Source organism: Piliocolobus tephrosceles, chromosome 13, assembly GCF_002776525.5.
Source record: "Piliocolobus tephrosceles isolate RC106 chromosome 13, ASM277652v3, whole genome shotgun sequence".
Taxonomy (NCBI): Eukaryota; Metazoa; Chordata; class Mammalia; order Primates; family Cercopithecidae; genus Piliocolobus; species Piliocolobus tephrosceles.
In genome coordinates this window covers 10569895-10590112 of record NC_045446.1, presented here as the reverse complement: position 1 = coordinate 10590112, position 20218 = coordinate 10569895, and the positions used below count along the sequence as shown (strand labels likewise).

General features: G+C 43.4%; 1 protein-coding gene across 5 annotated transcripts in view; it reads right to left on the bottom strand.

Annotated features, from left to right (window-relative positions):
- Positions 1-6593: 6593 nt before the first annotated feature.
- Positions 6594-20218, bottom strand: part of PLAAT3 (phospholipase A and acyltransferase 3) — a 34489-nt gene continuing 20864 nt past the window's right edge. For all 5 annotated transcript variants that reach the window (XM_023186222.2, XM_023186224.2, XM_031936694.1 and 2 more), the window contains one exon: positions 6594-6863. In XM_023186222.2, coding sequence (XP_023041990.1) covers positions 6762-6863 — 102 coding nt within the window. In that variant the 3' untranslated portion in view covers positions 6594-6761. The remainder of the gene's footprint in view (positions 6864-20218) is intronic.

Below are 20218 nucleotides of genomic sequence, written 5' to 3'. Positions count from 1 at the left end.
GTGGCTTTTCACCGAATCCAAGCTGTTCAGAGTGTCAGGAAATTATGGCCAGGAGCCACAGGAAAGGAGAGTCTGCAAATCAAGGGCCGGTGGACTGAGAATTTGCTGTCTCCCTACTGTTTATCATGAGCAGGAAAGATGTCAAAGTTCTACTAACAGAGAACGGGGTAGGGCAGGTCACACCCCGCCAGATGGTGAGCTCTAGGCCTACAGAAGCTTGGAATACTTACATTTTTGTCACATATACGCTCTCTATATTTGTTTAATTGTATAAAAGGCTATAAAAGGAAAGATAAGCCTCCATTCTCCCCACCTCCAGCCTCCAGCAACCCAGCTCCCCTTTCTAGAGGCAATGTTATCTTTCTGTGTATATGCTAGGAATATCTTGGGCTACATATAATTTTAATGGGCTTTGGCCAGGCACAGTGGCTGATGCCCGTAATCCCAGCACTTTGGGAGGCCAAGGCGGGTGAATCACTTGAGGTCAGAAGTTGGAGACCAGCCTGGCCAACCTGGTGAAACCCCGTCTCTACTAAAAATACAAAAATTAGCTGGGCCTGGTGGTGTGTGCCTGTAGTCCCAGCTGCTTGGGAGGCTGAGGCATGAGAATCGCTTGAACCTGGAAGGTGGAGGTTGCAGCGACCCGAGATCATGCCACTGCCCTCCAGCCTGGGTGACAGAGCGAGACTATGTCCCAGAATAAATAAATAAATGAATAAATAAATAAATAAATAAATAAATAAATAAAGGGTTTTATTGAATCTTATATCCATATAGAAGAATACTTGCAACATAAGTGTAAAACACTAGAAATAATAACAAAACACTCAGGTATCAGTAAACCTAGTTGAAGAAATAGGAAATAACCAGTTTCTTTTTTCTTTTTTTTTTTTTGAGACAGAGTCTTGCTCTGCCACCCAGGCTGGAGTGCAGTGGCCGGATCTCAGCTCATTGCAAGCTCCGCCTCCCAGGTTTATGCCATTCTCCTGCCTCAGCCTCCCGAGTAGCTGGGACTACAGGCGCCCGCCTCGTCGCCCGGCTAGTTTTTTGTATTTTTAGTAGAGACGGGGTTTCACCGTATTAGCCAGGATGGTCTTGATCTCCTGACCTCGTGGTCCGCCCGTCTCGGCCTCCCAAAGTGCTGGGATTACAGGCTTGAGCCACCGCGCCCGGCCCAAAATAACCAGTTTCTTAAATAAGCCCTGTGTCCCACAAAAACCTGTCCACAGATGTCCACACGGTTCATATCAGTGGTGGTTAATTTGATGTGTCAATCTGACAGGGCCATGGGGTGCCCAGACGCTGCGTGATTTCTGGGCATGCCTGTGAGGTGCTTCCAGATGAGATCAGCATTTGAATTGGTGGAATGGGTAAAGCAGATGACCCTCCCTTACGTGGGTGGGGAGCATCGATCTGTTGAGGGCTTGAATAGAACAAAGGCAGAGTAATAAGGAATTCGTCCCTTTTTGTCTGCCTCACTGCTTGTGTTGAGACAGCTCACCTCATCTTCTCCTGCCCTCAGACTGGGATTTACACTATCGGCTCCCTGGGTTCCCAGGTCTTTTGATGCAGATGGGATGATCGCACTGCCTTTCCTGAGTCTCCGGGGTCCCTAGCCTGCAAACAGCAAATGGTGGGACTTCTCAGCCTCTGTGACTGCTGCATGAGCTAATTTTTTGTAAGAAATCTTGATGGACAGATAACCTCCTATTGGTTCTGGCTCTCTGAAGAACCCTGACTAATAACCCTGACTAATACTCAGCATTATTCATAATTGCCAAAAGGTGACACACCCAAATGTTCATCAACTGACGAATAGATAACAAAATGTAGTATAGTCGTATGATGTAGTATTATTCAGCCATGAAAAGGAAGTACTGATACATGCTAAAATATGGAGGAAGCTTGAAAACATGATAAATGAAGGAAGCTGGTCACAAAAACCATATAGTATATGATTCCATTTCTATGAACTGTCAAGAATGGGAAAACACACAGAGACATAAAGTAAATTCATGATTGTAATGATTATTTAGGGATGGAAGGGCCAGGGGACTCAGATTCAGTGTTTCTTTTTAGGTGATGAGAAGGTTTTAAAGTTGATTGTGGTATTAGTTTCATAACTCTGTGAATATGCTAAAGGGTATTGAATTATACAATTTAGTAAGTAAACTATGTGGTATTGAGGCAGGACAGATAATCAAGGAGATGACCATGTACTTGGGACATGGCAACCACCCTGTCAACAGCACAATGAGCCCTGTAACCGTGTTCACTGGGACACAGCAACCGCACCAACAACACAACAAACCTCAGCACTCACATTGTCATCAAGCTCATCCAAGCAGAACTACCTCGAGTGGGGACTTTCCCCTGTAGAAAGCATGTGCATTTGAACTTTGCTTGTCCTCAGAATGACCCTTTGCTCATTATAATAGTAAAAAACACACCCCTGGGTAGAGATTTAAGATGGTAATGAGACATGCGATGCAGGAACAAGCATGTACAGCAACTGCTCACGTGCACCCAGAGGACCACCCAGAATATGCTGACTAGGAACACACCTCTTCCCACCCCCTATGAATAATCATGTAAGACTCTCACTCAGAGCCAGTCTTTGCTGACTCACTCCCGATCAGCCCACTCTGACTTATCTTTCAGAGTGTACCTTTCAGAGTGTACCTTTCAGAGTTTTACCTTTGCACTAAATTACTTTCGGCTGTTTCTTTCTACACTTAGCTTTCAGAGTGTTCTTTCTCTTTTGCAATACATTGCTTTCTGTTGTTCCTCTATGGCTGTGTCTCTTGTTAAAATTATGTCACTGATGGACATTTGGGTTGATTCCAAGTCTTTGCTATTGTGAATAGTGCCGTAATAAACATACGTGTGCATGTGTCTTTATAGCAGCATGATTTATAATCCTTTGGGTATATCCCTAGTAATGGGATGGCTGGGTCAAATGGTATTTCTAGTTCTAGATCCTTGAGGAATCGCCACACTGTTTTCCACAATGGTTAAACTAGTTTACAATCCCACCAACAGTGTAAAAGTGTTCCTATTTCTCCGCATCCTCTCCAGCACCTGTTGTTTCCTGACTTTTTAATGATTGCCATTCTAACTGGTGTGAGATGGTATCTCATTGTGGTTTTGATTTGCATTTCTCTGATGGTGAGTGATGATGAGCATTTTTTCATGTGTTTGTTGGCTGTATAAATGTCTTCTTTTGAGAAGTGTCTGTTCATATCCTTTGCCCACTTTTCGATGGGGTTTTTTTTTTTCTTTTTCTAATAAAGCTGAAGAAAGTCATACCCTACAATCTGTCAACTCTGGCTTGTGACCCTCTAGTGAGTGTTAACTTTAATTTAGTGAGTCACAATCAAAATATAAAAAACATGAAGGGCCAGGGGAGCTGGCTCATGCCTGTCATTCAAGTGCTTTGGGAGGCTGAGGCAGGAAAGTTGTTTGAGCCCAGGAGTTAGGAGTTCGAGGATATAGTGAGCTATGATCATGCCAGTGCACTCCAGCCTGGGTGACAGAGTGAGAACCCGTCTTCAAAAAAAAAAAAAAAACATGAAAAGAACGAATGAAATGGAATGAAAGAGAACAGAATTTATCAGAGTGTATCTCACGTAGTAAGGATAAGTTTTTTTTTTGTTTTTTTTTTTTTGGTAAAACTTTTGCTCTATTTATATACATATAAACATCCAGAGTACATTGTAAGATGTATTTCTTACTGTTGGTGTTGGTCAAAAAAGTTCGAAGGCCTCTGCTTAGAGAAAAGCCGGCGCATGTATGCCAGGTGGCTTGTGGAGAGTATTAACAGTAGCGTGTTCAGTAATGGTGACACACTGGGAACACCCCGATATGGTTTGGCAGTGTCCCCACCCAAAATCTTATCTTGAATTGTAATCCACACATGTCAAGAATGGGACTAGGTGGAGGTAATGGGATCATGGGGGCGGTATCCCCCATGCTCTTCTAATGATGGTATGTGAATCTCGTGAGATCTGTTTTTTTTTTTTTTTTTTTGAGATGGATGGAGTCTTGCCCTGTCACCAGGCTAGAGTGCAGTGGCGCAATCTTGGCTCACTGCAACCTCCACCTCCCAGGTTCAAGCGATTCTCATGACTCAGCCTCCTGAGTAGCTGGGAATACAGGCATGCGCCACCAAACCCAGCCAATTTTTGTATTTTTAGTAGAGATGGGCTTTCACTATGTCGGTCAGGATGGTCTTGATCTCTTGACCTCGTGATCTGCCTGCCTCAGCCTCCCAAAGTGCTGGGATTACAGGCATGAGCCACCGCGCCTGGCCAATCTGGTGGTTTTATACGAATCCGGCATTTCCCCTGCTTGCACTCACTCCATCCTGCTGCCCTGTGAAGAAGGTGCCTGCTTCTCCTTTGCCTTCTGCCATGATTGTAAGTTTCCTGAGTCCTCCCCCAGCAATGCAGAACTGTGGGTCAATAAAACCTCTTTCCTTTATAAATTACCCAGTCTTGGGTATTCCTTCATAGCAGTGTGAGAATGGACTATATACAACCCCCAGTGATTGTTGACAGGAAATGTGGCACATATACACCATGGATTAAGAAAATGTGGCACATATACACCATGGAATACTATGCAGCCGTAAAAAAGGATGAGTTTGTGTCCTTTGTAGGGACATGGATGAAGCTGGAAACCATCATTCTCAGCAAACTATCGCAAGAACAGAAAACCAAACACCGCATGTTCTCACTCATACGTGGGAACTGAACAATGAGATCACTTGGACTCGGGAAGGGGAACATCACACACTGGGGCCTATTGTGGGGAGGGGGGAGAGGGGAGGGATAGCATTAGGAGATATACCTAATGTAAATGACGAGTTAATGGGTGCAGCACACCAACATGGCACATGTATACATATGTAACAAACCTGCACGTTGTGCACATGTACCCTAGAACTTAAAGTATAATAAAAAAAAAAAAAAGAAAAGAAAAGAAAAAGAAGGCAAAATGAAGCTTCCCACCAGCAGTATACAAGAGTTGCGATTGCTCAACAACTTTTTGAATATTTGTCAACACTGCAGCTGTCACATAGGCTCTTACCAGATTTTAATGCTTCTGAAGGGCTCCACTTTGTCACAGGAAGAGTAAATACAGATGTCCAATACACCTGTAATTTTTTTCTCATTTATTGTGTGGTTTGGGTTTTGGGTTTTTTGGTTTTGTTTTGTTTTGTTGTTGTTTTTAACTGAACCAGGTGTTTCTGTTTCGCCTTTTTGTGTTTGTTTTTCTCATTCTTTTTTCCCCCATACTTAATTTGGAGGTTTACATTCTTTGTGTCCCCCTCACCTTATACCATGTGAGACAGCGAGCTTCCAAAGACCTACTGCTTATTGACCTGTGTCCCTTAAGTTTGGGGAGCTTGAGAACTGGCATTAAGTGCTACATCTAAAGAGCTGGGACAAAAATAAAAAAGGAGACTGTACTGAAAGAAAATGATTCTTCTACCAACACTAGGACATAAATGGGCAGGTGTTTACCCTACACCAGATGTGGACCCAGCAGGAAGGAGCTGGCATGGAGCCCTTTGTAAATCCTGCCCAGGCCTCCAACAGACAGAACTGTCCCCAGACAACCCAGAGATGAAGGAAACATTCACAAGCAAGTAGGGAAGCATCACCCAGTGGAAGGAAGGACCGTCGGCCCCAGGGGAGTACATTTGAGGAATACTCGAAAAAAAGCACTTCAGAAAAATGGTCACTTTGAACACCTGCCAAGCCCAACGAGCAACAGCTGCAAGACCTCAAATGACCATCCACACAACATGGCACCTTCTCCCAGCCTGACCTGTAAGGGGTCAGCAGCAGGGATGTCAGCCATGAGCCCAGCCACATCCCTAACCCACTAAGCTCTCAAGCAACATTTGCACCCTGTGACCCACCATCAGGCATAGGTGATACGTCTAGTGGAGATCACCTGACCCAAAGGTAGCCAATGGGAAAGTTGAGTTAGCCGGTGAACTGAGCCTATCAGATTATCTCCTGAGGGTGGCACTGGGAGTGTGGACCCGCAGACAGACCGCAGGGAAAGAATCTGAGCAGATGTGGGAGAAGAGCAGGCAGGAATGTGGGTCAGAGACTTGGGGATCGTGGCAAGCAGAAGCGGTGAGGAAGCAGGAGTGCTAAGGAGATGGAAGCAACAAGGCGGAAGGAAGACGTGTAGAGCAGAGGAAAATAATGGAAATTTTAGTCAGATTGGCAAGCACCTATACTAAATTTCCTGATAGCCAAGGACTTTTTTTTTTTCAACTCGGCTGAGCATCTACAGACTCTAGCTGCTGAGTCTCAGAGGCCATCCCAGATCTAGTTCCAGGCCAAGAGTCCCAGCTGTCTGCTGGTTTCTATTCTTGTGTATTACGTCTGTCTGTCCCCCTTCCGCCCCACGTGTATTCTGACGACCAGAAACGCCCTCTAGTTGAGATAACTGGAGCTGGACCCTGCTTGCTGCAATGCAAAGAACACAGCCCGCAAAAAGAAAGTGAAAGAAAACCTTGGCCAGGAAGAGAGCCTGGCTATTCCCTGAACAGAATTCACACCAGGCAGTTCTTGCTGCATTTCCCCCAATAAAATCCTCCCTCGTTGTACTTTATTTTATTCTGTGAAAATAAGCCTTATTATAAATCACAATGAAATCCACAAACCAATCCCCAAACTCTAGCAAAACAAGATCCCCTTGATGTATAAAGTCATCGCTGACAGGACAGTCTTTTTCCGTTATTGCTTTTGTCGCTTGTTTCTTGAGAACATGACTCCAATAAGGCCCATGGCTGCCAAGCCCATTCCTGCAACGCTTGCAGCGATGACAACATCTCTGACCTGCAACAAAGAGGAGGGTGGGTCAGACTCTGCGTCAGGATTCAGAGTACAGGCTGCATATTCAGCAGGAACATACAGCTCGGGGTACCTCACATGCCCCTTGGCCTCCCTGGCCAAACTAAGGAGTCAACAACCATTGGTAGGGAAGAGGGGAGGAGAGAGCTGGATGGGGAAAGAATTCGTGACTAGAGCCAGCTGGCCTGAAATTTACGTGGAACCAAAGATGGAAAACTGGATTCACCATGTGGGTATTTGAAGCATATAAATCCTCAGAGCGTGGCTGTGGAAAGGACAGGGAGCTGATGCAAGGATGGTCAAGATCTTGGCTGGCCAATGGGGAGCTCTAGAAGCAAAGGTGGAGTCAGGGAGGAATTGTTACTGAAGAGTCAGTAGCTTATGACCTCCATAAGAGCAAGGAACTCGGCTGTCTTGTTCACCACTGTTCCCCAGTGCTTGGTCCTGCCAGGCATGGAGGATGGAGGTTCTCTGCACATGTTCTTCAATAAATGATCCACTATAAATAGTAGTGATGCTATACTTAGAATTATTAGGATATCTGACTTGTTTGTAGTAGGAAAAAAAGTGTTTCAAAAGTAAAAGTATATTCCCAGGTAAAAATTGAATATATATCCAATTATACTGCCTCCTGAAACTCAACTAAAAGTAAACTAAGGCATTTGTTTAAGGCATAATTCCACAAGAATTCAGAAAACACTAAATCCTAAGGCAGCAGTGGAAAAAACTGAGGATAAACCCTAATTATACAAAAGAATACTCCAAAAGGATCACATATTAAACCCAGGTGCCTCTGAAAGTGGGAAAGAATGAAAGAGAGCTTTAGCTGGTCCGTGAACCTCCTCCCTGACCCCCAACAGAAGTCTGAAAGCTTATTCTCTGCAGAGGGTACAACAGAAGGCTTAGGGGCCTAGAAACCTAGAAGCACACGTGAGAATGTGGGTATCATACCACAAACAAGAGATTGAGACTGTAAAGATGCTAAATGTGAGACTCCCAGACCTCCTACCCCTCTCTGTTCCCAGAACTTTACCCTCCACACAAGAGTCCAGAAGACTTTTCTGGGCCCAAATGCAAATAACAAAAGATACCAAAACTGGGAATTCCCAAACAGCCCACCCAGATCATCCTGCAGTGAAACTCAAAGTCGGCAAGCCACTGCCCCTATGCCCACCTCCACTCACTCAGAGCTCCACCCAGTAGCAAACCCCTACTTTTTTTTTGACAAACTGAAAACTGTTCAGCAAACAGTATGAAAGAGGTGAGATGCTCAGCTGGGTGCAGTGGCTCACGCCTGTAATCCCAGCACTTTGGGAGGCCGAGACAGGTGGATCACTTGAGGCCAGGAGTTCCAGACAAACCCAGCCAACGTGGCAAAACCCCGTCTCTACAAAAAATACAAAAATTAACCAGGCCTGGTGGGCATGTGCCTATAGTCCCAGGTACTCAGGAGGCTGAGGCAGGAAAATCACTTGAACCCGGGAAGTGGAATTTGCAGTGAGTGAAGATCGCACCATTGGACTCCATCCTGGGCAATACAGCAAGAAAGAGGTGAGATACTCTGTTTATATAAATCATAATGAAGTGATCTCAACAACATAATGATTTTACAGTATACATTAGAGGCCAGTATATATAGAGGGTAAGAGAATAATAACAAAGAAAACATAGGGAGAAAGAATTAGCATCTCTTTCCTAACCTATGAAGTTGAATAATAAATCTTGGTCAAAATAATTTTCTGATAGTAAGACAGTGAGTATTATTGTGTATAAAACTGAAAAACCAAAACTATAAATATAAGAAAGGTGGCTTTACACAAGTACCATTTGACAGAAATGTTATTTGTAGTTTCTCTTGGAAAAAAAGAACTGTTTAAGATGCTTTAAGGATTCTAAAATAAAAAGAACCAATACATATTTAGCTTAACAAATTTAAGAGGAGAAATTGTATTTAGATGTTGTAATTTTAAAACCTAGGGCACACAACATTTAACCAACAGATCTTGTTTTTAGGATATAATTTGTTAACTATTTTAGTTTACACTAAGTAATATGAATTGGTTTCCTTTGAATTCAACTGAACATGATGGTTGCAAGTGCACTTTTTTTTTTTTTTTTTTTTTTTAGACTGGGTTTTGCTCTTGTTTCCCAGGCTGGAGTGCAGTGGCACAATCTTGGCTCACAGCAATCTCTGCCTTCCGGTTTCCAGCGATTCTCCTGCCTCGGCCTCCCAAGTAGCTGGGATTACAGGTGCCCGCTAACACACCCGGCTAATTTTTGTATTTTTAGTACAGACGGGGTTTTACCATGTTGGCCAGACTGCTCTCGAACTCCTGACCTTGTGATTCACCCGCCTCGGCCTCCTAAAGTGCTGGGATTACAGGCGTGAGCCACCGCCCCCCACCCAGCAAGCGTACCTTTAATCATGAGCATACAACCAACATACCAAACATCTGAAGAAGGCCTCTAAAATTGAAGACAAAAACAAATAGCAATCTGGAGAAACAGAAACCATATCTAGAAAAGAAACCATCCTTTTAAAAATTATCATTAGATTGCTTCTCAGTCTTTTTTCTTTTTTTTTTGAGGTGGAGTCTTGCTCTGTCGCCCGGACTGGAGTGCAGTGGCCAGATCTCAGCTCACTGCAAGCTCCGCCTCCCAGGTTTACGCCATTCTCCTGCCTCAGCCTCCCGAGTAGCTGGGACTACAGGCGCCCGCCACCTTGCCCGGCTAGTTTTTGTATTTTTAGTAGAGACGGGGTTTCACCGTGTTAGCCAGGATGGTCTCGATCTCCTGACCTCGTGATCCGCCCGTCTCGGCCTCCCAAAGTGCTGGGATTACAGGCTTGAGCCACCGTGCCCGGCCACTTCTCAGTCTTTTGGCTAAGATCAAGTGTAAAAATTATCATTGGAGAATAAGAGCATATTGCATCCAAAAGAAAACATCCTTTTAAAAACTATCATTAGATCGCTTCTCAGCCTTTTGGCTAAGATCGGGTGTAAAACTTATCATTGAAGAGTAAGACAGCATATTGTATCCAATAAATAAGAACATGGTACTATAAAAAATAATGGAATATTGAGAGAATAAAAATGGTTCATAGAAAATAAAAATATGACAGAAATAACAAACTCAATAGAAAGGTTGAGTTAAGGAAATCTCTCAAAAGGAATAGCAAAAAAATAAAGAAATAGAAACCAAAGTAAAAAACAACAATAACAAAACAATCGGGCCAGGTGCAGTGGCTCACGCCTGTAATCCCAGCACTTTGGGAGGCCAAGGCAGGCGGATTGCTTGAGCTCAGGAGTTCGAGATCAGCCTGGTCAACATGGTGAAACCCCATCTCTACAAAAAATACAAAAAATTAGCCAGGCATGGTGGTGGGCACCTGTAATCCCAGCTACTCAGGAGACTGAGGCAAGAGAATCGCTTGAACCCGGAAGGCAGAGGTTGCAGTGAGCTGAGATGGTGCTGCTGCACTCCAGCCCAGACAACAGAGCAAGACTCCATCTCAAAAGAAAAAAGAAAAAAAAAAAAAGAAATAGTGCTCTGAGTCCCATCTTAATGGGTAAAAGTAGACCTACACAAAGGCACATTACTATGAAATTTTAGAAGATTGTGTAAAGATATTACAACATTTAGAGCAGGGAGAAAAACAGGAAATGGAGAAAAGATCAGGAATCAGGATGGCTTCAGACCTCTCAAAAGCAATTCTGGAACCAAGAAGACAATGGAGCAATGCCTCCAAAACTCTGAAGTGAAACCATTTCCAACCTGGAATTCTATACCCAGACAAAGTATCAAATCGAGTGAGAGGGTAAAATGACAAGTACTTCAGACATACAGGGTCTCAAAGAATTGACCTCCCATGCATCCTTTTACAGAAAGCTGCTGAAAATGGTTCCCCCAAAACCGGGGAGTAAATGGAAAAAGTAGAAGACGTGAGATAGAGAAAATGGGCCTTCTAGTACTAGAGAGACTGCATGGGAATCTCCCCAGAATGACAGTGAAGGGAGATCCCAGGATAACAGCTTAGTACCAGGTGTAAAGAATAACTGGTAGGCAGAATAATAAGCCCCAAAAGGTGTCCATGTCCTAATTTCAGGAATCTATAAATATATCATGCTACATGGCAAGTGAGAATTAAGGTTACAGATGGAATTAAGGCTGCTAATCAATTTACCTTAAAATAGGGAAATTATCGGCCTGGCACAGTGGCTCACGCCTGTAATCCCAGCACTTTGGGAGGCCGAGGAAGGTGGATCACGAGGTTAGGAGTTCAAGACCAGCCTGGCCAATATGGTGAAACCCCATCTCTACTAAAAATACAAAAATTATTAGCCAGGCGTGGTGGCGGGTGCGTGTAATCCCAGCTACTCGGGAGGCTGAGGCAGGAGAATCACCTGAACCCAGGAGGCAGAGGTTGCGGTGAGCCGAAATCATGCCACTGCACTCCAGCCTGGGCAACAGAGCAAGACTCTGTCTCAAATAAATAAAAACAAAAGAAAAGAGGAAATTATCCTAGATTATTCAGGTGGGCCCAATGTAATTACAAAGTTCCTTAAAATGTAGAAGACAGACCGAAGAGTCAGTGTCACAGTGATACAATATAAGACTCAACCAGCCATTGCTCTAGCTTTGAAGATAGATGGGGACTACACGCCAAGGAATGCCAGTAACCTCTAGAAGTTGGAAAAGGCAAGAAAATTGATTCTCTCCTACAGACACCAGAAAAGAATGTCAATGCTTTGATTTTAGCCCAGTGAAACTCATTTTAGACTTCTGGCCCACAGAACTGTTGCTAATAAATTGTGGAGTCTTAAGCCGCTAACTTTGTAGTAATTTGTTACAGCAGCAATAGGAAAAGAATGCATTTATCAATCCAGATTGGAGCATTGTGACTTCAGAGCCCAGCATGTTGAGGACTGCCATAACCATCATCCTCTCCCATTGTACTGTGTTTCTAACCTAAAGCAACTTCCGGAGGATGTGATCTACCTAAATAAGAGAAAGAGCAAAGAAACAGAAAACTAAGAGATCACAGAATCAGAGAATGCAATCCAAGAGAAGGAAAGGAAATCCCAAGGATGACAGCAAAGGGGAGTCCAGGATGACACCCATGCAATTGGCCAAGGAGCAACCAGCACAAAGGGAAGAAGGGCCATCCCTGGGATAGATGTGTCCAAGCAAAATAAACAAGAACTGGTAGATTACTTGATGTGATTTCCCTTGTGGAGAACTGTACTGAGAGTTAATTGGATCGTGTGGGAAGAATTGACAATAGATACAAAGAAAACTCAGCAATGAAAGGAAGTAATAATTATCATCAAGAAAAAAGAACTCCCTCCACCTCCCTTGCCAAACAGAAAGGAAACTATCACAATATACCACAACACTCGGCTGTGAGTTTTGCCATCATGAGTTCTGGTTGCTGAGAGATCAGTTCTGGGCACCTTGGGTTAATTACACTGCTATGTTTCCTGAGGTTAACCACAGCTACGTGTTTCCTGACATTAAACACCTTTATGGCCCAGATAAGTCTCGGTAGCATCAAGATACATATATATTTTTAACCACTGAAGATCTCCAAACTCTTCTCAACATTGGTCACATATAAGTTTCAACAGATGGCCAGGCACAGCAGCTCATGCTTCTAATCCCAGCACTTTAGGAGGCCGAGGCATGCGGATGATGAGGTCAGGAGTTCGAGACCAGCCTGATCAACATGGTGAAACCTCGTCTTTACTAAACATACAAAAATCAGCTGGGCGAGGTGGCAGGCACCTGTAATCCCAGCTACTCAGGAGGCTGAGGCAGGAGAATCGCTTGAACCCGGGAGACAGCGGTTGCAGTGAGCCGAGGTCACGCCACCACACTCCAGCCTGGGCGACAGAGTGAGACTCCATCTCAAAAAGAAAAAAGAAAAAGTAGTTTTAACAGACAGAATTCATGATGACCAGATGACCAAAGTTTGGATGGAGCTACCAACCTGAGGTTTGACTGCTGATAAGTCTTTAAATGTTCCTCTAAAAGATAATTAGGCATGGTTTTGTGGCAGCCATGGTTCTGTTGGGTTAACTTGCTAGGGAGCCTGCATAAAATCACTTGTATCCAGCATTTTCCTGGCTAAGCTCTGTGTCAGGGTAGGAGAAATAGTTTGCAGATAATGGAGGAGGAATAACATGTCCCTAGTTCTTTATAGAATCTCATGGTGTGAAAACAAATGCTGATGCAACTGGTTCATACAAAAGATACTTTGTCAAGGAAAACAACAACCTCATTGCTTGTAGTCATGCTTTGTACGTAGTCAAAGAGTATGATTAAACGCAAGACTGTTGGAAGCTAGTTAGTCCTAATAGCGCAAACTCTATGGGAAAACCTCTCTCTCCAAGAGTCAGTGCTACCTTCAGAGGCCATTGATCATTCTCATGTTGCAGACTGAAAGTCCACCTGCTGTGTTATTATTACAGGATTTGTGATCACGAGAATGGGCTACCTGGTGTGTGTCACAGGTCTTACATCAGGATATTGTGAAAGAGAAAAGCTGTCTCTCATTAGAAATAGTAAGAAGACTGTTTTGTTTTGTTTTTTTTTTAAGTGGGCAAACAAATTCTACCAGACTACAGACATTTATACATTTATACTACAAAGCTCTTCTGAGTTAAGCCCTGATTGAGGGAAATCTGAATCATTTCTGGAAAAAAGAAAGTGCTAATGTGCTGCCTTCACTTTCAACAACGTTATAGGGTGGATTAAAGAAGAAGTGGCGAATGTAGCGTTATTCTGAAAGCAGTGGAATTTAGACTGTTAGAGGTCACGATATAAGAATGGTTATGAAATAGTTGTATATTTTCCAACAGTGATCAAGTATACAAAAAATAATAAATAAATCATTTTAAAAGAAATAAAATATTTGTATGGAAATTCGGTTTCATTTACAGTAATTTCAAAATAATACCCCACAATTTATCCAGATTTATGTTATATGTGTGTGTGTGCATATATATGTGTGTGTATATACATATGTGTGTGTGTGTGTGTGTGTGTATATATATATAGCCACCAGACACATCTTCAATTTCTTTTTACCTTAATATTTTCTCTCACTCAGACTAGACTTCATTGTGAGTATAGCTTCTGGTTGCTTTTTTTTTTTTAAGTGCTATTCAGTATGAAAGCTTCTTTACAAGATTCTACTAAAATATACCTTTTTTGAAACCTAAATATTTTTAGGTAGGTGGAAAGTAGGAGAATCTTTTTTTAGAATATTCTTAGGCATATAAAGCACAAATTACATTTTAGTTTAAATTCATTGTTTCCCTTTCTTCTCGGGAAATTTGATTGATCATAAATATTCTTCTGAAGGAAAATCTAGTCTGCTTCAAAGAGCTCAGCACAAATAAACATAATGATTGATCAGACTCTTTAAAACAAAAATATCGTTGGCCGGGCGCGGTGGCTCACGCCTGTAATCCCAGCACTTTGGGAGGCTGAGGCGTGCAGATCACGAGGTCAGGAAATCGAGACCATCCTGGCTGACACGGTGAAACCCCGTCTCTACTGAAAATACAAAAAAATTAGCCGGGCGCGGTGGCGGGCATCTGTAGTCCCAGCTTCTAGGGAGGCTGAGGCAAGAGAATGGCATGAACCCGGGAGGCGGCGGAGCTTGCAGTGAGAGCAGATCGTGCCACTGCACTCCAGCCTGGGTGACGGAGCGAGACTCTGTCTCAAAAAAAAGAAAAACAATTATCCTCATGAGTGAAATGAAAAGGAAAGTCACTTCACTGACAGTGCTTACAAAGAAAACTACTGGTGGACATTTTCTAGTTTGTACAAAATCTATCATCTCTAGCAAAATGGGGCATGCATCAAAGGTCTCTTTTTTTTTTGAGATGGAGTTTTGCTCTTGTTGCCCACCTGGAGTGCAATGGCGCAATCTTGGCTCGCTGCAACCTCCACCTTCTGGGTTCAAGTGATTCTCCTGCCTCAGCCTCCCGAGTAGCTAATACTACAGGTGCGCACCACCACACCCAGCTAGTTTTTGTATTTTTAGTAGAAACGGGGTTTCACCATGTTGGCCAGGATGGTCTCAATCTCTTGACCTCGTAATTCACCCGCCTCAGCCTCTCAAAGTCTTGGGATTACAGGCGTGAGCCACTGCGCCCAGCCAGAAGTTCTAGGTTAATTTGACTCGCAGCATGTGTCAGTGATCATTACTCACCTAAGTTACTAGTTCTCAACTGGAGATGGCTTTTCCCTGTGAGGGGAATTTGGCAATGTCTACAGACAGTTTTGGTTCTTACATCTGGCTTGGGATGCTCCTGGTATCTAGTGTGTAGAGGCCAGGGATGCTGCTAAACATCCTACAGTGCCCAGGACAGGACATGACCATGAAGAATTATCTGGCCCATAATGTCACTAGTGCTGAGGCTGAGAAACCCCCATTCTAGACCAAGAAATGAAAGAGGAAATCTTTAGAAGCAGTAGAGATGGCACCTCTGTTTGTGTTGTAGAATGTTCTGGCTTCATTTTCTGTGATGGGATCAAGTAGAATTGTTCATGCTGTTTCATTGTTGGTTATCATTGTTTTGCCTCTTTCAAGTGAATGGGTAGATGGGTAGGGCCAGAGTCACAGGAAGAAAAGTGTGATGTGTTCAATTTGTATTGTTTCATTTTGCGAGGGTTAAATTATTGTTAACAAAAAGAATAACGGTATAAAACATTTCTTATTTTACTATTTCAAGATTTGGAATTTTATTTAATTACTCTCAATAGCATTTGTGGCCAGGCACAGTGGCTCACGCCTATAATTCTAGCACTTTGGGAGGCTGAGGCAGGAGGGTTGCTAGAACCTAGGAGTTTAAGACCAGCCGAGACAACAAAGTGAGACCCTGTCTCTAGAAAAAATACAAAAATCAGCAGGGCATGGTGATGTGCACCCCTAGTCCCAGCTACTGTGTGTGTGTGTGTGTGTTTGAGACAGAGTCTTGCTCTGTTGCCCAGGCTAGAGTGCAGTGGTGCAATCTTGGCTCACTGCAACCTCCACCTCCAGAGTTCAAGCGATTCTCCTGCCTCAGCCTCCTGAGTAGTTGGGACTACAGGCGCCCGCGATCACGCCTGGCTAATTTTTGTATTTTTAGTAGAGGCGGGGTTTCACCATGTTGGCCAGGCTGGTCTCGAATTCCTGGCCTCAAGTGATCTGCCCACCTCAGGCTCACAAAGTGCTGGGATTACAGGCATGAGCCACTGCACCTGGCCTAGTCCTAGCTACTTGGGAAGCTGAGGTGGGAGGATCACTTGAACCTGGGAGGTTGAGGCAGTAGTGAGCTGAGGTTGTGGCACTGCACTCCAGCCTGGGCAACAGAGAAAGACCATTCTCTTAAAAAATTAAAATTAAAAATAGCATTTGTTCCTAATGACAATGTAGTTTACTAATTATGTAGCAATTTTGTGTTGACAAAATATCCTCCACTTATATAAACTTGTGGACCTCTTTTTTTTTTTTTTTTTTTTTGAGATGGAATCGTGCTCTATTGTGCAGTGGCGCAATCTCAGTCCACTGCAACCTCTGCCTCCCGAGTTCAAGTGATTCTCCTGCCTTAGCCTCCGTAGTAGCTGGCATTACAGGTGCCCGCCATCACGGCCAGCTAATTTTTGGATTTTTAGTAGAGATGAGGTTTCACCATCTTGGCCACTGTGGTCTCAAACTCCTGACCTTAAGTGATCTACCCACCTCGGCCTCCCAAAGTGCTGGGATTACAAGCGTGAGCTACCACGCCTGGTCAGACCCATTGTTTATTCTATTAACAACTGCTGAAAGAATAACTAAATGAGATGATTAGGATATATTTTGGAAACCTACCAAATATTCTTAATGTAGCACTCTGAATTTCAAAAAGTATCTTATTGATTCCCAGGTTGTCTTGTACTCTGTATTTGGAGTTTCTTGCTGCGTAGGAGCATGAGTTTTACCATGAGTAAGTAAAAACCTCATAATGCAAGATCACCAATGATGAAACTCAATTTTTTATCATGTTTCCCTTTCTTATGCCAATATTGTCACTGCTACTTAAAAAAGAAACAAACAAACAAAAACTTCTATTATACCTAAATCTGTCAATAAATGTTCACTTTCAAATTTAAAAAGATACATAAATGGGCCAGGCACAGTAGCTCACACCTGTAATCTCAGCACTTTGGGAGGCGGAAACAGGCAGATCACTTAAGGTCAGGAATTCCAGACCAGCCTGGCCAATATGGGGAAATCCCACCAGCCTGGCCAATATGGGGAAACCCCATCTCTAATAAAAATACAAAAATTACCCAGCTGTAGTGGCACATGCCTGTAGTCCCAGCTGCTCTGGAGGCTGAGACAGGAGAACCACTTGAACCCAGAAGGTGTAGGCTACAGTGAGCCAACATCGCACCACTGTGCTCTAGCCTGGGCGACAAAACGAGATTCTGTCTTAATAAATAAATAAAAATATACATAAATGGAAAACAAGAGAGAGAAGATAAGAAAATCAGCAGAGCAGTCTAGGGGGTCCAACAGTCTAATAATAGGAGTGCCAGAGAACACAAAACGGAACATTTCCCAGAACTAAAGAAACTGAGTTTCCAAACTGACAGGAGTCATTGAGTACCTGGCACAATACTGAAAAGAGACCCATGCAAGGTAATAAAATTTCAGAACACTGAGGATGAAGAGAAGATTCTATACGGTTCTGAAAAGAAATAATCAATCACATACAAAGGATCAAAAACCAGAACAGCTTCAGACTTCTCTACCACAGTAGCAAAAACTAGATGACAATAAACCAATGCCTTCAAAATTCTGAAAAAAAAATACTGTTTCTAACCTAGAATTCTATACCCAGCCTTAATCAAATGTGATGATAAAATGAAGATATTTTCAGGCATGCAAGATCTTGTTTTGTTTGTTTGTTTTTTGTTTCTTGGTTTTTTTGTTTTGTTTTGTTTAGACCAAGTCTCACTCTGTCACCCAGGCTGGAGTACAGTGGCGTGATCTCAGCTCACTGCAACAACCTCTGCCTCCTGAGTTCAAGCAATTATTGTGCCTCAGCCTCTCGAGTAGCTGGGATTACAGGCACATGCCACCATGCCTGCTTAGGGATCTTTTTTAAATGTACCATTTCTCAGTAAACTATTAGGGGAAGTAATCTACCAAAACAAGGGCATAAACCAAAAAAGAGAAAGATGTAAACTACAGAGGATAAAAGCATTAATACAGCAGGGAACAGAAAGGAATTTCTAGGATGCTAGTAAAGAGAGATACCAAGAGGACAGCCATGCCTCATCAAGTGTGACTTAAGAGACAAATGTGGCCAGGCACCGTGGCTTATGTCTATAATCCTAGCACTTTGGGAGGCTGAGGCATTAGGATCATTTGAGCTCAGGAGTTCAAGACCAGACTTGGTAACAGAGTGAGACCTCATCTCTATTTTTTTTGGAGACTGGGTCTCGCTCTGTTGCCTAGGGTGGAGTGCAATGGTGTGATCTGGGCTCACTGCAACCTCCGCCTCCCGGGTTCAAGTGATTATCTTGCCTCAGTCTCCCAAGTAGTTGGGATTACAGATGCTCACCACCACGCCCAGCCAATTTTTTTTTTTGGGATGGAGTCTCGCTCCATTGCCCAGGCTGGAGTGCAGTGGTGCCATCTCAGCTCACTACAAGCTCTGCCTCTTGGGTTCACACCATTCTCCTGCCTCAGGCTCCCGAGTAGCTGGGACCACAGGTACCCACCACCATGTCTGGCTAAGTTTTTGTATTTTTAGTAGAGACGGGGTTTCACCATGTTAGCCAGGATGGTCGTGATCTCCTGACCTCATGATCCACCCACCTTGGCCTCCCAAAGTGCTGGGATTACAGGCGTGAGCCACCGCACCCGACCTTTGTATTTTTAGTGGAGACGGGGTTTCACCATATTTGCCAGGCTGGTCTCAAACTCCTGACCTCAAGTGGTCTGCCTGCTTCAGTCTCCCACAGTGCTGGGATTACAGGCGTGAGCCACTGTGCCAAGCCTAAAATAAAATTGTTTTAAGAAAAGAAAAACAAGAGACAAATGTTTTGAAGGCTGTTATCCCCAAGAGATAGATGTGGTGAGTGCCACTATCCCCTGGTCTCCTGCTTTCATTGCGTCACCTTTTGAAACCTGCCAATATTCGGGCACTAACAAACTTCTCATGGCCCTGCCCACTGATTCCCCAGAAGAGAGCTCTCATCAACTCTCGGGGAAGTTGAAGCCAGACCATGACCGACAGACTGCAGTCTTCACAAACATTGGCAATACTGCCCTTTCTTTACCTAGTTAGCTATGTACCACCTACTCAATTTCTAAGTTGATCACCTTTAACATGCATAGATAACTAGTTGTTGAACATTAATAACCCAACTGATTGAAAAAAAGGTAAGAGGATACCCGTTTAAAGGTAACTAATATCCCACTGTAGACAGGTGTAGGAGCCGCCTAACAAACATGAGGGTTGGTGTAGTAAGCACAGCTGGTTATCAGCAGTGTGAAGAGAGTAGCAGTGATTCCTACAGGTGGTGTTAGTCAATGTCTTCCCATTCAAGTCGCTGTGGCCCACAGAGGCCAGTGGACCAGGCACTGGATGAACCAAGCAAAAAAAAAAAAAGAGGATAATTATGACTATTTTTACTACTACAATGTATTCAGTGAATTTTTTGAGTCAGCACTGTGCTAAGAATAAACATGCTCTTATTTAATTCACATGGTAATCCTCCAAGATGAGTATTATCATTTGTACTTTACCAAAGTGTAGGGAGCTGGACTAACTCTCCTGAGGTCAGACAGCCGGCAAAAGGCAGAGATCAGGTCCAGCCCACGTTGGCCTGACTCCAGGAGCCCATGCTCTTAACCACCACACTGACCAGGGAAGAAGAAATTGGATCTCAAAAATAATAATAATAAAAGTGAACAGCCTGATGGATCTTAACCTAATCATTCACTGAAAAAAATATATGTCCTTTTGTTTCAACAGCCATGTAAGAACCTTCCCAATGTTCTTTTCACCTATGCAAAAAAAAAAAAAAAAAAAAAAGATGGAAGTGGCTGAAAGGGAGGGGGAAGAAGTGCAAGAAAATGGGAGGAGAAAAAGAGACTGAAAGGAGAGGAATGACAAAAATAAAATCAAGTAAATGAACAAAACTGCATCCCCTAGGGTCTCCCAGATTCACCCTTAGGGTTCAGCCAAGCTGAAGACAGTGCTGTTTATAAGGATGATCGGGCTATGCCACATAGACCTGGGCTTCAAATCCCAACTCTGCGAATTATCTGCACAGGAAAAGACAGGTACCGG